The sequence below is a fragment of the Diaporthe citri genome (assembly GCF_014595645.1).
Source record: "Diaporthe citri strain NFHF-8-4 chromosome Unknown scaffold_3, whole genome shotgun sequence".
Taxonomy (NCBI): domain Eukaryota; kingdom Fungi; phylum Ascomycota; class Sordariomycetes; order Diaporthales; family Diaporthaceae; genus Diaporthe; species Diaporthe citri.
The window spans coordinates 1,264,185-1,279,426 of NW_025064848.1; the positions used below are offsets into that span (position 1 = coordinate 1,264,185).

Genomic DNA, 15,242 nt, shown 5'->3' on the forward strand with positions numbered 1-15,242 from the left:
GTGGTGATATATTGTTTCCGACGCGAAGTTCTTTGACACACATGCCTTTCGCGTCCAGGCTGTCCAACAAGAACCCAAACCAGCCGCCTGCCTCACTTGATCTGACCTTCTTGCCCACCAGACTCAGAAGGTAGAGAGTCCCCATTTATTGACACCGTGATCGTCACCCCCCTCCAGTGATAGACGCCGACATGATCACATGATGGGCCGAGAATTTTCCTGTGCCTCTCTCTTCCTAATTCAAATCTCCTTAACTTCCCGTCAAGACCATCTCTGATCCATGGGCTGATGTAGAATGCTGAGCAGCAGTCTTGTCATTGGAGGACTCAACGCAGATTTGGACATCTCAGACCGAAGCCGAAGCCCTCGGGGCACACCAAGACCAGCTTGTCACCTGGCACAGAGCAAAGTTCCTTACAGGTCACTCCTGGCCATCCACCAACAAAAGGGGCTGTTTTGTTCTCTCGGCGATCCCCCTCACCCGAACTCTAGGGGCAAACCTCACAGCTCTTCGTGTGCAGCTCTTCGCGTGGGCCTCCTTCATACCTTTATAGGCAGGCTCATTCATGGGCCTCCGAGTGATCTTTGCACCTGATTTCCGAGATCTTGCGCAACCTCGCTCCGCCGCCAGCTGTGTCTCTCCCCGAAGCCAGTCTCGAGAAGGCGCACACTATTCCTGTGAGACGCTCGCTACTGCTTGCCCTTGGCCACGAGGACCAGAGACAAGTTCGAGCGAGGGCAGGCGCCCGTTTCCCCTTTCCACTGCCGTCGCCGCGGGTGTTGAGTCGGCCCATCCAAATCAGACCTTCGGCTGAGCGCCCACTGTCGATCGAACAAGGATATCATCAAGCGTTTATACGGCCTCAGTCCACGAGCAACCACGCTTCCGACAGCCACATAATCTTCTGCCCCGTATGTGCTGCGCTCCCTCTGAGATTGGCCCTGCATGTGTGCACGGAACCAGCCAGCTGCGCGAGTATTGAATGCAGCTGACAATATAGATTACGCACGAAGACCCCCGAGACCACCCCCCTCCCCTCCTCTCACCATGGCCAATGGGTTGGACAGACTGGAGCGGCTGTTCTCCAAGAGGAAATCTGCACCTGCCCGTGACACGACGGCGTCCAACATAAACGGCAGTGCGCCCCCCGCTTCTGCACAGCCAGAGCCGGACTCCCCATTGCTCGAGGTCGTCTTCCCACCGCCGTCCTTCATAAGACCTACTGCAAATCGCATGCACGCCCGCGACGAGTTCGAACTCCCTTCGCCAATCTCGGCTGCTCGGACCAGCTCTTCTGATTCTGCAAGGAACAGCCGCCGGCTCTCCCACCTCGACACCCGGGAGATGAACGACCCCAGGCGGCGGAGTGGCCCCGCGACCACTGCCTCTTTTCACCTCCCCAGTCGAACTTCATCATTACTCACCAGGAGACACGACAGGAAGCCGGGTGGGCTGATCCAACTGCAGCTCCCTGGTGGGACGACAAGCACCGACAAACCCCCGTGCCACTCCCCCCTATCCCCATCAGCAGACATCTCGTCAACCTCAGAAGACCAAAAGGTAGCTCAACGGCGTCTCCTTGAAGCATTACCTATCTATCCAGCAGTGAAGGTCGAGACGCCTCCGGCCTCGGACCAGGATGAGTTCAACTTTCCCTCACCGCCCTCCAGCACACGTGGACGATTGCCACCCGCCATTCTCAGCCCGTTCACACCAGAGCCTTCCCCTGATATGATACCACAGCGTGATTCCATATTGAGTGAACCAAAAACAAGCAGCGATCTCAGACGTGAGTCGGTGTACACGGTCCCGTCCAGAAGAACTACACTCGCCACCATCTCCAGCACTGCACTGCTGGATGACGACTGGAGAGACTCATACGTACATGATCCCCAGGTCACAGTCAGCCCAGAGTCAGGGTCTGTGTTCCAAGAACCCAGAGTCCAGGACTTCCTCGCCCTGACGGCTGATGACCTGGCTGAAGTCCGGACAAGAGTGCCATCGAATCCACCCCTCAGGCTGCCACCGCCCCCGCCCGTCCTGCCTCCAAGCGTGCGGTCTCCGGCATTCTCTCCTAGCAGACGAGGCAGCAACATGCTGGCGCCGCTCGCGCCGGACGAGGTCGCAGCCTTCCAAGCGGCTCGGATCGCCAAGAAATACGACTTCGACTTCCTATACGTCATCAACTTCTGGCCAAAAGAGATGGGCCACCTCCACCGGCCCAGCGAGCCCTCGAACCACCCCTCGATCCCCAGCTCAGCCCTCTCATCCCCAACAAGCTCCTTCTCAAAACCGCCATCCATCCTCTACTCCCCGACGTCCGACTGCCCAACCACCAAGAACTCGACGCCCCGCCACTCCCTCCAGGCCCCGTCCGACACAGGCAGCACCGGCAGTGGCGACTTCCACATCACCGACTGCTGCCCCGAATCCGCAGGCATCCTCGGCAGCCCGCGGCCCCGCGCCGCGGTAGCCGGCCGCCTGCTCGCCGCCTACGGGCTCAACACGCTGGACGGGCCGTTCCGCCCCGGCGCCAGGGCGCACAGGAAGATCCTGCGCGAGGGCAACGACGGCTGGATCGAGTACCGCAAGACGGACGCCAAGGAGAACGAGTTCGCGCGGGGATACGCCCGCTCGTACTACACGTCGACGGACGAGGTCTCGCCGCGCCGGGCGTCCGCACCAGGCGGCAGCAGCAGCACCACCACCAGCAGCGCCGCAACCGCATCCCGGCTGGCGACGCAGACGGAGGGCGCCGTGTCTGTGCGGCAGTCGTTCAGCTCGGCGGTGGGGGTCTGTCGCGGGCCGGGCGAGGAATGGCGCGTCGGCGCGGGGCGCGGGTGGTGCGGGGGCGCCGCCGGCCCGCGTCAGCAGGGGCATCGTGTTCGCTGCGTACCGGCGGCCGAGGGGCCACGGCGGCACGGTGCACAGCAGCCGGGCGGAGCTCGCCGCCCTCGAGAAGGACGCTGAGTCGCTGGTCGATCTGGTGCTGGACTTCCACCAGGACCGGAGGCGGTGGGAGGTCTACCAGGACGCCAGGAGGGCCTCGGACTGAGTGGTGTGTGCTCTACAGTCGGGCCTTGGAGTGGGGTTATTGCATGGGAGGGTCGGTTCTTTTGCTGAGGCTGGCTGTCTGGTCCCTGTTGCATGGGTGACTGTTGTGAAGATACAGGTGTTTGACTATTATTGCCCTCAGGGTGGAGGTTAGCGATCCTCCACTAGGGGTTGGGAGCGAGTAACTGGGCCACGGAGGTTTGAATGATATGGGCATGAGATCCCGGTGACTATGGGACTCCATTAGTGAGCGTTTTCCGAAACTTGGGCCTCTCCTCACATTGCCGTTCCGCTCGAACGGGCATGGTGGAAGGAGGCATACGACTTGACACCTTTTTTTTCTTTGAGTTTGATAGCGATGTGCAAATGGAAATGATGATGACACAAATACGCTCACATGGACTTTCTTCCTGTTACTTTTTTGTGCGGATAGGCCACGGCCGTATGAGTACTCAAAGTGACTATCTGGGACATCTATCCATTCCTCCTGCCTTGAACCCAACGGACAAGCATCTTCCTCCCCATCCTGATATACAACAAGTCCATCGCTCGCCATCACCATACGTGTACTCATCTAGCCATCATGCGTGGTATTGGTACATCTATCCCCAATGTGAATCGTCTGAGTCCTAAGCAGGCTCCAGGCCGTTGGCGCGGAGCACACTGTAGATGCGTTCCATGGCTCGCTCGAGTGCTTTCCCCGAGTGGTCTACAGGCCTGATGGACTCCTTTGGGTCCTTGGTGATGATTTTCTGTAGCGTGGGATGTTCATGAGTAAAGAGGGTGAAAGTCTTCTGGTTGTGTCCGTTCTTCTGTGGGACATTCTTGCTCGGTACTTCGTTCTCTAAATCCGTGTGATGCGTGATGGAACTCTTCGGCACGAGGCCCTCTTGGGGGTTTTTCTCCGGGAAAAGAACTTGCCAGATATGGTGTGGAATACTCGTCTCGAAAGTCATCTCCTCACCTGTACCATCGCGTTGGGTTATTTCCTCAGGGCCTTGCTGGTCACGATTGTCATCCTCTTGGTCGGCCTCGGGGGTAACCGCCCTGGCGGGAAGCTCCTTGGGTATTTCGGGGAGAACTATGGCCTGCTCGGGCATCTTCTCTTTACACTTCAAGTAGAAAGCGCGGAGTTTCGTTTCCAGCTCCTCGAAAAGTTTCATTGCATCTATCGACTCTTTGTCAGTTCCATTCCATACCAACATGGCATGGTCTGGGATGTGCTTACCATCGTCGCGCTCAGGAAGGACGTCGTCGGAGTGGCTGCCCCAGCCATCCTCAACAGGCAGGCGGAACAGTGAGTCCTTGTCCTCCTTGAGCCTTTCGCGCCACATCCCGACCCTGACAGCCGCTTCGACGCACCAGGTCTCGTGCTCCGCGCTCCCGTATCTATCGATGTCCTTGGACGCAAGGCCCATGAGTGCCCACAACACGGCGCCCTTCCTGGTGCGGGTCTCGGACTTGGCGACCTCGTCGCGCGCGTCGAAGCCAACCGCCGCAACGTCCCGACCGGACACCTTGAGCCCCCCCAGCAGGCTGCCGTCCCAGATCTTCTTCATGGCCTGAAAGAAGTGGAACACGTCGATCCAGGCGCGCGGGTTGTCCTTGTTGTCGAAGCCCTCGATGTCGCTGCAGAAGGTCCTGCAGAAGACCTCCTTTGCGAAGAAGTTGGCGACGCGCTGTCTGTAGCCCGCTGCCATCTTAAGGTACAGGGGCGCGCATCTGTGCAAGCGCTGGAGGAGGTCGATCGCGTTCTTGAGGACTTCGGAGTGGAAGGAGCCGTCGTCTTCGGCGTCGACGTCGGCGTGGCGCTTGGTGGAGAGTGCGTTGTAGAGTACGGTGGACTCGACATTTATGAGCTGGACTTGGGGAGTACCAAGCTCGGACTGGAAGACGAGGCGGATTTTGGCCTGCTGTTCGGGGGTGGTCTCATGGGGCGAGGCGTGTTGGTTGCCAGGTGTGGCATTGGAAGGCCTTGCCGTGGCCATTTTCTTTCGTTTGATTTAATGGCAACACAGCTCTCGATGCTGTTACGGATGTATTTGGAACAACAACAATAGCAAAAATGAAAGCTGTCGGATGCGTTTGTGACGGCGTTGACACTGCTCGCAGGCGATGGAGATTGCGTTGCTACGTGAGCCACGGCGCGTCGACCCGCGCGGTCACCCGTCAACAACACCGACTGACAACCTCAACGTGGGGCTATCAGGGAACTCGAACATCCCACTTCGAACATTCCAAACAGACTTTTGGTCGTGGATTGAAAGGCCTGGGAAGGAGCGGAACGAGGCTAAGCTCGGTTCTTGGTAGCGCCTGTAAACCTCGGCGAAATGGGACGGGCAACACGGCAGCCCCGAATATTTGACTTCCGCTGTTTTGAGTATGTGAAAGCCCATGAACAGACTCTCATTCCTAGAGAATGTTTGAATCGGACTTTTCATAAGTCTTTATTGCCAAAACAGCCAGCAGTACGGTTTGGCAACGTGGTCTAATCTATGAAGGGATGAGGGACAATACTTCGTAATTTTCATGTTGACCCTGACATCTCAGATTACACATAAAAAGAAGAATGATACATCAGCAGTCTTCAAATGGAGACCAAGAGTCATTACGAATGATCACAAAGCTTGCTTGTTCTCCCCTAGCGCTGACCAACACGTTGTCGTGACTTGTCACAGAGCAGCATCATCAAGCTTTTATCACAACCAGAAAGAGAAAGTCGGCTCGGAAGATTTAATGGGGAATTCAGAATCCCATTCAATCCTCGCTACACTCAGCTCGAGAGGAGCAATCCAAAGCCCCTTTCTCATACCAAATGTTGAAGGATAACAGGCTTGCATCTATGTTTCTCAGACCTAGACCATTTGCGTTCATGCAAGAGCACTGGCACTCTCATTCATGTGAGCTTACAGTTTACATGATGGATCACTGCAGGTGTAAAAAGCAACTTTTACCAAGTTGACACAAGCTGAAGTGGACCACAAGTAAAACTGCATGTTGTAATCCGTTGGCCAATCGATGACAATGTGTACTTGGCCATAGGACCTAGGTAGTCTAACACTCCTTTCCATCTCTACACATGGCCAGCCTCTTCACCGACTTCTTCCCTAACAACGTTTGTTCTAACATTTCGACTCTTTTCCCGTGTTGTCTCGTCCGACTCCGTGGCTGTGGTCAGGATCCTGCGCGCCTGCCGTGGATTTCTGAGGATCGATGGAAACACATATCGATCGGCGTGCGGTTCTGCCGCCATTCTGTACTTGCCCATGAGTATGCTCAGAGACGGTAAACACTTGTTGGAAAATCGATCAATGCCTGGATTAGGAAACACTATTTCGAGGAGGAATACTCACGGCGCAGATGAGACCGATGCTTATCTCCGAGACACTGTTGCCAAAGTCAAAAAGTCAGTCTAATTCGTGGCCTTAGCCCTGAGACCCTTGATATTAAGTAATCATGAGAAGGTTGTTACCCCAGAAGATTGAATTTCGTGAAGTTCAGCGTAGCGTCATCGAAGCTGTTTTTCTGGAGCAGAAGTCCCAGCCTGGCGAAGCTTGTTGCAGTGGCCAGGCCCCCGGCACCAAGCATCAACATGATCCTGATCTTCTTCATCGTGGAGAAGGTGAGGGACCACGTCAGAATGATGGGTGGGAAGAGTATGACGAGGTCCGAAACCGAGGCCACGGCTGTATCGGCAATGAAGCTGGCCTGCCTGTCGAGGCACTTCGACGGTATGGACAGGTCCCAGACACCCTGAATCGGCAGGCAAATGACAATCTTGACGACAGTGATGGCGATGCAGAATGCGACCTGAAAGGTTATCGTCGCCCAGAGAAACACAGTTGTTTTGCGAAATTGCTTGAAAACACGAACTAGCAAGAGGAGCAGAGCCAGCTTGGTCGAGAAGCTTGCAATGCTGTAGCAGATGGATGCTGCGTACGAAGACTAGATGGACTGTGAGTGCTCCTGTCCGACCCGAGCCTCGTTCAACTCACTTTTTGGAATTGGGCCACGTCTTCTGGAGATACGTCCCACAAATGGTAGCCTCATTTAAAGGTCAGCTTATTATTGCCGAGAGCTTTTCGTGAATGAGGTCGAGAATACCCAACCCATGGTGGTACACTGCTTGATGTGAGACTCAACGAAATAAGATTGGAGTTTTGCGCGTGGGCTCACTGTATATCGAGCTAATCCAGTAAGAAAGCAAAGACGCCTTGTTGGCTGTCAGTACACAAGGGCAAGACGTGATAGAAAATGTGATTTCACCATACATATGCAATGAGGCAACTCCCTATTGCAATACCTTCATTTAGCAAACTCCGCTCCCCAACTGCGACACAAGACCACTTTCAACAACACCATTTGACCATGGAAACGTAGGGTCGGGTGTGACTTACATTCTTCACTACCCACATTGCGTAGAATGATCGATCTGACATACACTCGTAAAGCGAATAGCGGCGTTGTGAGACACAACACAACAATCATCACGGCGAGATTGACATTATGTAGAACATCCTTGGGGTTTCGGGTGTCAGAAGCCTCCCCGGGCGGCGGAGGAACCGCTCCCTGCTGTGGTATTCTCTGATGAAGCTCCATATCCAGTCTTTCGACAGTCGCTCTGCCATACCGTTCTAGACAGCTATGCCACGAAAGCCAAGGTGACGATAGACAGTGAGGTCTCTGCTTTGCTCGAGACCAAGTTTTTGAATTTGTTTTGATACTGGGCGGGAAGCATGAATTTTGAGCCTAGTCTGCAGCCTTGGAGGATTGTACGAGTCAGACAGTCTATCAACAATTCTTAGATTCTATGCCCTCACCACCATCTTGCACATTAAAGTTTGAAACACTTCTAGACCCGGCGCGGCCCCCACATAACCGTCGTCGCCCCAGCGATATTCACAGGGAACACCAAGGTCCGGAGTAACTCCAAGCATCCCAAGCGCGCTGAATTAGCGGAAATTAGCTCAGTCGAAGGTTGCAACTTTAAACCAAGCGAGTCCGAGCGGTTGGTAGCAATGTGACCTTGTACCGGTGTATTATCTATATATGAATGTGTACACATTGGCCTAGGCGTGGCATCATTTCGAGATTGCACCGTAGCAATATAGGGAGATTGCCTGACACGTATGAACGGGAGACTGGTCAACTCCAGGGCTGTCACGATGAGAAACTGTGCAAGGCTAGTATCTAGACAATTACAGCCAACACAATTTCCTCGAGGCTGGAGAGCCTTTTTTGTCAAACAGGAGGAATTTTGGAGCACCAGACCAACATCAGGTGGGGACTCCCAGCAAGACATTGCATCCTGGAGGGAGGAATTGCGGGCAGAAAGGACACCTGGAAACCTTTTAATACAAAGCTATCCAGACAGAACCACAAATCTGAACTCATCCTACAAGGGAGTAAATCCAAGGTAATGGTACCAAGGAAAGGGGTTGACGCTTGTGCAGCCGCAGGCATCCCCGGCCGGGACGATGTCACCTGGGCGTCAACACCGCCGAACAGCGCTCGGGTGAGGAGGTCGCCACACAATCGTATGAACGCCTGCTTCTGCACCGCTGAGAACCAGATTTCAGTGTGTTTATCAAGTGATGACCTGTGTGCATCTGAAGTGAGATACTAGGCCCTTAGCTGAGCATGGCGATATTTACTTCCGCATTGGTCGGCTTACACTGACGGATCGTCAACTTCTTAATGTTTTCGATTCGGACAATAAGAGCAATGTGGAGAATGCCTTGTATACTAGAACCCCACTCTGACAGGATCGTCGATCTCAGCCTTTTGGAAAGCAGAAGGTCGAGTCTGATACCGAAGCACTGTATCTATGGCTACATCACGAGTGTAAAAAAAATATGACGACAACAGAAGCGTTGAAATGAGAGCGCGTTGAGCCTCTGCATCAACGGAGATCCGCACCAATACCTGTGTACACCCATGTCAAAGCTCAAAGGCGCTCAGTTGCAGTGGCTGACGTTGGCACTGGGGTAACTACCTGCGTGAAGAACCTCACGCAAACACTGCCATCTTTATCACGGCTCATAGGATCCGTTTTGGAGATCAGTCAAGTTCATCAGCCAGATGCCTCTTTTGAACAAGTTGAGCGGGGGCTGCGCAGACCGCACTGGGCTTGAGATGCCTTCCAATAGACCAGGCGTAATCGGGTTCAAGCACGATGTAGATATACTTTCCCGGGAACTGGAGTAGCCGGCCCGGTTGTCCTGGTCTTGAACTTCGGTGGTCGTTTGGAACGGCTCCCGGGCTGCCAAGTCGGCCTCGACGCTCGGCATCAGCCGCGGCCACGTCTGCCGAGACCATCATTGAACGACGAAACTGACAGCAGTCAGCAAACCTGTCAATCTTCCCCGCTATGGGAGGTTCGCAGGCGTCGAAAACTGCACAGAGCAAGGATTTGGCTCCTGCACGATGAAAAGGTCTGAAAAAGCAGGTGCGCTGCTGGATTGGCAATCATGGCAGTGATGTCGACATTTAGGCAGCCGCTGGCTCCTCTATACTGTCGGCAGGGCAGTGGCGGACTCGGCCGGTTTATACACGCACGGAAAATCCGCCGAAAGGGTTGCAGCGCTGAAGGTTTGATACCAAGGATGGTGTGCGCGAAGCTGGCTGTGAGACACGCTGGGTCGCGGGACAGCAGCCGGCACCATGTAGCCTATTTTTTGGTATTCCAGACGTTGCATGCAGTAGTCTCGGGTAGTTCTTGCTGCCGTCTCAGGCCGTAGCATCGAGGCCTCTCAGTGGTTTTGACTGGCTCGAGGTGATGAAGAACCAGGGCGCAGCTTACGCCAAGGGGCACGGAGTGACCCTCATTAGGCATGCCATGCGTCCTCCCGCCCGGCCTGCTGGTGCGGCCGTCTAATGATAGGCTGCATACTGGCAAGGCCAATGAGACGCGCGACAACGCGCCGGGAATGAACCCTCGCTGGGTTGATTGCAACTCAGCCCCTGAGTCAACCCTGCCAGCTGATGTCGTGGCACACCCAGCTGAAGGATCAGGAGGCTCAGGATCTGGCTGAAAGAAGCAAGTATCAGGATTCGCGCGTAGGCCTCGTCTATTAAGCATCAAACTTCCCATGATGAGTGCGAGGAAAAAGCCGCCGTTGTATGCATCTGCTTAATATGTCCCACAGTCATGGCTGGTCAATATCCTGTCCATGAAGGTTTGCAGGTGACCGGATCAGGTCACACATCTCACGCGCCAGAGGTATACCGCTACCACGATGCCGCGCCAGAGACAGCCCCTCAAGGTTTGAGCCGCCCACTTGTGTTCAGTCCTGCAGTATGTGTTTTCTGACAATCAACAGGCTACGTGAGCCCAGAAAAGCCAGCGTCGCACCAGGAATCGCAACCACTCGCGGCGCATCAGCCTCGGCGCTGGTGTGGTCTGCCGAAACGAACGGCACTTCTCATTGCCGCTGTGGTTCTGCTAGTCATCATCGGCGCTGTCGTTGGAGGAGTAGTCGGTGCCCTGGTTGCCAGGAATGGAACAAGTAATTCCAGCAGTGGTAGCAGTGCCAGCGCCACCACGGGTGCCAGTAGCGCAGCCGACGCAGCAGCCACCAGTGCCTCGTCAGCAACAGCATCAGCGTCGGCGTCGGCGTCTGCAGCTTCAACAAGCCCGACGTCGAAGTCGACATCGACCAGCACTTCGTCGGTCTTTCCGATCCCGACGAACAACATCTTGCCTTTGAACTGCCCGGCAATCAACAACACCCAGTTCACGGTCCAGGGCGACAACTTCCTCGTGTACTGCCTCACGGACTTTAGGACAGGGTCTGAAAACATCGCCCAGTCGCTGCAGCCGAGCATCAGTGATTGCATTGGGTCTTGTGTGACGTACAACTCGGAACACGAAAACACAGACAGTCCATGTCAAGGCTTGACCTTTGGCGCGAACCTGACACAGTGAGCAGAGTGACTCCCGTGGGGACAGGACGATAAAGCTCGGAGACACTGACCAGATGCCAGATTTGGAGGGGTGAACTGCTTCCTCAAGACGGGACCACTGACCAAGGTACCGTACAAGGCCGATTCTCAGGCTGGTGCGCTCTTGCTGGGATAAGGACAGCGGGTACGGAAAGGACACGAAGTGTGAATAAACTTGCATGACACTGCGCCACATCGCCACAGGCTGTTGGCAGCAGCAGACTGCAAGCTACCAGGGCCAAGGTCGCACGAGCCGCTGGCGACAGCGATGCTGCCGTCCTCATTGGGCCCAAAGGACCAACTGGAAAAAGCCAAGACACGCAGGTAGATCTCAGAGTGGTATACGCGTGCCTGGGCGGGCCTCATCGGCCGTGTACAACAAGCAGATACCGGTAGAGGCAGCGCTCCCAGCATTAGGTAGACTTTTGACCCCGTAAAGGGATGCTTGAGGTCGATTCAGGATCTGTTCTGCCCTTGATTATTAAGGAGAGTGAAGGTGAACTCAACTCAAAAGTAAGGCTTTGCACCAGATATAATTAACTAAAGAATACAAATAAACATGATTTATTCATTAATGCCACAGTGTCATTGCCACTCAAAAATCAAATAAAAACAGGTGAGAACAAAGATTTAAAAAAAAAACCATTTTAAGAAAGATAAATTTTTTTTAAAAAAAAATTAAAAATTTAATTATTGTGATTTGTAAAATGTTAATTAATAAGTTTAAAGTTATGTTTAAATCTTATTAATATTTTACATATTTTGTATTATATATATTTAGCTATCTCTAATAAAACAACTTTAAATAACCTCGCATGCTGGAATGCCGCCTTATCATAATCTGAACCAACGGCTTTTGTTGCCCCTATCATCCTTCAGCTCGCCTGTTTACGGGATATCCACAATAAGCTTCTTTAGCACATATGGACCTGGCTCGCCGCCGCCCCCTGGCAATTTGCAATCATCCCACTCCTTCGAGGTTGGCGGGCCCACCCTCATCCCTGGTATGTTTATATGTAAACCCCGCTGCGTTTGCGCGGCAATTATCAACCAGTACCCTCGCACCTCAGTGACAACATATTCTGACCATGAGTAGATCCCGGAGTTTCTCGCTGCGGCGCCTGCAGATGGAGGTTCTTGTCGCCGTGGGCGCCTGGGCGCTCTCTTCTGTCTGTCAGAATCTGTCCCCTGACAGCAGAATAGGCGGTTTGCTCTGCAATCGCGGGATTCTGGACTTGGACCTGTCACCTTTGGTACCCAAGCTCTCGGCTGCCGCAAGCGTGATCTATCCCAACGACACCGCGGCTTTCGACTTGGCGACGTCTCGGTGGTCGTCATACCAGACTCCCACTATCAGCGTTGTTGTGGTTCCCGGCACTGAGAGCGACGTTGCAGAGACCGTATGTGTTTCTGACTCTCTTCTTTCATCACTCGGTGCAATGGCTTACCTTCGTATAGGTAAAATTTGCGGCCGAGTTCAACTTACCCTTTCTTGCCGCCAACGGCGGCCATGGGGCCATCAGCACAGTCGGGAGGATGCAGAGCGGAATCGAAATCTGGATGAACCAGCTCCAGAGCGTTGAGATCGCAGAGGATGGAAAGACTGCCACCATCGGTGGCGGTGCATTGTCCACGAACGTCACCCAAGCTCTTTGGGCGGCAGGAAAGCAGACAGGTGAGTAAATTAAATACACAAGGGAAAAGTATCATCATTGACCAAATATAGTGACTGGAGCTTGTGAGTGCACAAGCATCCTCGGCCCTGGCCTTGGAGGAGGACACGGGTGGCTTCAGGGGCGCCACGGTCTTGTTTCCGACCAGTTCGTTTCGATGAACATTGTTCTCGCAGACGGCACCTTGACGACGATCGACAACACATCTGACCTCTGGTGGGCTATGCAAGGAGCTGGTCACAACTTCGGCATCGTGACTTCAGTCACCTCGAAGATCTACGATATCGAATATCCCGACTGGGCCTACAAGTCCTATGTTTTCACTGGCGACAAGTTCGCTGATGTCTACAACAATGTCAATGTCGTCATGAACGGGAGTCAGCCGGTGGATGTCGGCAATTACGCGTTCTTGTACAACGATCCCACCACTAGTGACAAGGTCGGTAGATGGACTCCCAGCGGAGCAGAGTAGACCATGCTAACACGGAACAAGCCTCTTCTCATGTTCTATATCCTTCAGGAGGGAGTCACAACTGTGAGCTCACAATACACAGCTCCTTTCGATGCACTCGAGCCCACAACTACCAACGCCGCCTCCGGCAGCTACACCGACATCCCCACCTGGACCGCAATGAGCCTGGACGACATTATTTGCCAGGATGCAGGAACTGCTGGGCTCCGGTTCCCGGTTGATCTTGAAGTCTATAACGTCACGGCGCTGCAGAACGCATATAACCTCTTCGCGACCGCCACCCAAGAAACCCCCGCGCTCAACGGATCTATCTTCCTGTTCGAGGGGTACACTCTCCAGGGCGTACAGTCCGTGCCCCACGAGTCGACCGCGGTCAGCTACCGAGGAGACCGCCTGCTCGTGGCGCCCGTCCTGGTCTTTGAGCCGGATGGAGGGGCCCTCGACACCAAGGCTATTTCGGTCGGCCAGGAAATACGAGATGCCATCCGCGAGGGTACCGGCCAGGACGAGTTCCACGCGTACGTCAACTACGCCTTCGGAACGGAGACGAACCAGGAAATATATGGATATGAGCAGTGGCGGCAAGATAGGTTGTTGGCGCTCAAGGACAAGTACGATCCGAAGCGGAGGTTCAGCTTCTACGCACCTATAGCTTAGGAATCGATGGGTATGCTGCGTCGATAAACATTGTGCTTCGGGCAGCTGAGGCAGACACCTTGCGATGGCCCTTGTAGCTTCTGGTTCGCCTCTAGACTCAGCATGCGTATCCGGCCTGGTTTCAGCCACACAAACTCAATCCTCGAAGGATTCGCAATCCTGGAGTATGCCAATTCTCATCTTCCCAAATTGCTTGTTCGGGATTTCCGCCAGCACTACGAGTCGCTCGTATCTATTACGTGAAACAGGTCTTCGGGCTTGGGGAGTTTATGCGCCACGTTATATGCCATGCCCGAGGTTTAAGCGTGGCGACGGACACGGGAGCTTTCGAATATTGTATCCAGGGCAAACTCCCATGCATCATATCCTGCCTGTAGATTGGTTCCATTTGTGATTCTCTTCGCAGAGTTGCTCCCAAGGTGGTAAGGATGAATAATCGCTCGTCTTACTTATCATATTGCGCTGCATGTTGCCCCTCTCAAGGATCCACCCCGACCTGCTCAACCGGCCAATGAAGCTGGGGAGTCTAGGGAGTGAGGGTCCTGGAACTCCCATTCGAGACAAATATGCCGTGCTGTGCCGTCGCCCTGCGTCTCCCTCACACCAACGCCGGCAGGTGGGAAGATTCTGTCGGAAATGACGGTGTCTTCGACCCCGAGTGTCCGTCAACGGTGCAATGTTTCTGGAGGCATGCCGGATGACCTTTCCTTGTGCGGAACAGTTCCCTCGGCTTCTCACATTCTCGCCCACCGGCCCTGGCATTGTGCATGCGGATGCCTTTGTGGCACTCCACAATTGAGGACATGAATAATTCTTGGGTGCCATTATCCCCTTGGCAATAGATCCATCCTTGCATTTCCCTCATGGGCCCTGGGAAGCACGGAGATATCCCCCGTCGGCTGCTTCCTGAGGATGGAAAGAGGGCTTTCCGCGGCCCAAGTAACTCCGTTCGAGTCGCGTCCTAAGCACGCTTCTGTTGGGCAACTCGAACAGAACGCGGGACACTGTTATCCATGGATGCTTCACCCAGCAGGCGGAGGGAAGTACAGGACTGGTTTGAGGGCTGCATATTATCATGAAAATAAGGTTTAGTTCCCCGACGCAGTCTGTAAGACTACTCTAACATGGACAAGTGCCGTAAGGGTGTGTCACACAGCACCGGAGTGAAGACGAAAAAAAGGCCACGGGTCGCGCGGCAGACCCGGGTTGGAGTCGTAGTGTCATTTATCATTTCAGCTAAGGCAGCTCACGACAGCCCGGATGAGTACGCAATCTTCGTTCCTGCTTCCCCCCCCCCACCCCTCTTCTTTGCCCTGGCTCATGCACTGGGCGCGCGCGCCCATGTAGAGTGTGGTTGAGGCGAGTTACCGGTCTGCAGGGTTGGGCAGCGGGTAGCAAGTTCCGCCACCCTGTTGCAACCATATCTTGTCGTCCGGACCCC

At 54.3% G+C, this 15,242-nt stretch overlaps 5 protein-coding genes across 5 annotated transcripts; 3 read left to right on the forward strand and 2 right to left on the reverse strand.

The window, feature by feature from the left end:
- Nucleotides 1-1,048: 1,048 nt before the first annotated feature.
- Nucleotides 1,049-3,056, forward strand: INS49_007956 (uncharacterized protein; the record flags this gene model as incomplete). The annotated part of the gene is made up of 2 exons (XM_043168701.1): nt 1,049-2,760; nt 2,816-3,056. The coding sequence occupies 2 exons, from the start codon at nt 1,049-1,051 to the stop codon at nt 3,054-3,056; spliced, it is 1,953 nt and encodes a 650-aa protein (XP_043026381.1).
- Nucleotides 3,057-3,684: 628 nt separating this feature from the next.
- Nucleotides 3,685-5,043, reverse strand: INS49_007957 (uncharacterized protein; the record flags this gene model as incomplete). The annotated part of the gene is made up of 2 exons (XM_043168702.1): nt 3,685-4,223; nt 4,284-5,043. 2 exons carry the CDS (start codon nt 5,041-5,043, stop codon nt 3,685-3,687), a joined length of 1,299 nt encoding a protein of 432 aa, XP_043026382.1.
- Nucleotides 5,044-6,523: 1,480 nt separating this feature from the next.
- Nucleotides 6,524-7,470, reverse strand: INS49_007958 (uncharacterized protein; the record flags this gene model as incomplete). The annotated part of the gene is made up of 2 exons (XM_043168703.1): nt 6,524-7,000; nt 7,453-7,470. The coding sequence occupies 2 exons, from the start codon at nt 7,468-7,470 to the stop codon at nt 6,524-6,526; spliced, it is 495 nt and encodes a 164-aa protein (XP_043026383.1).
- Nucleotides 7,471-10,205: 2,735 nt separating this feature from the next.
- INS49_007959 (uncharacterized protein) lies at nt 10,206-11,135 on the forward strand (the record flags this gene model as incomplete). Its single annotated transcript, XM_043168704.1, has 3 exons — nt 10,206-10,320; nt 10,378-10,978; nt 11,042-11,135. The coding sequence occupies 3 exons, from the start codon at nt 10,206-10,208 to the stop codon at nt 11,133-11,135; spliced, it is 810 nt and encodes a 269-aa protein (XP_043026384.1).
- A 952-nt stretch (nt 11,136-12,087) lies between these two features.
- Nucleotides 12,088-13,801, forward strand: INS49_007960 (uncharacterized protein; the record flags this gene model as incomplete). Its single annotated transcript, XM_043168705.1, has 4 exons — nt 12,088-12,399; nt 12,458-12,674; nt 12,849-13,111; nt 13,166-13,801. 4 exons carry the CDS (start codon nt 12,088-12,090, stop codon nt 13,799-13,801), a joined length of 1,428 nt encoding a protein of 475 aa, XP_043026385.1.
- Nucleotides 13,802-15,242: the final 1,441 nt, after the last annotated feature.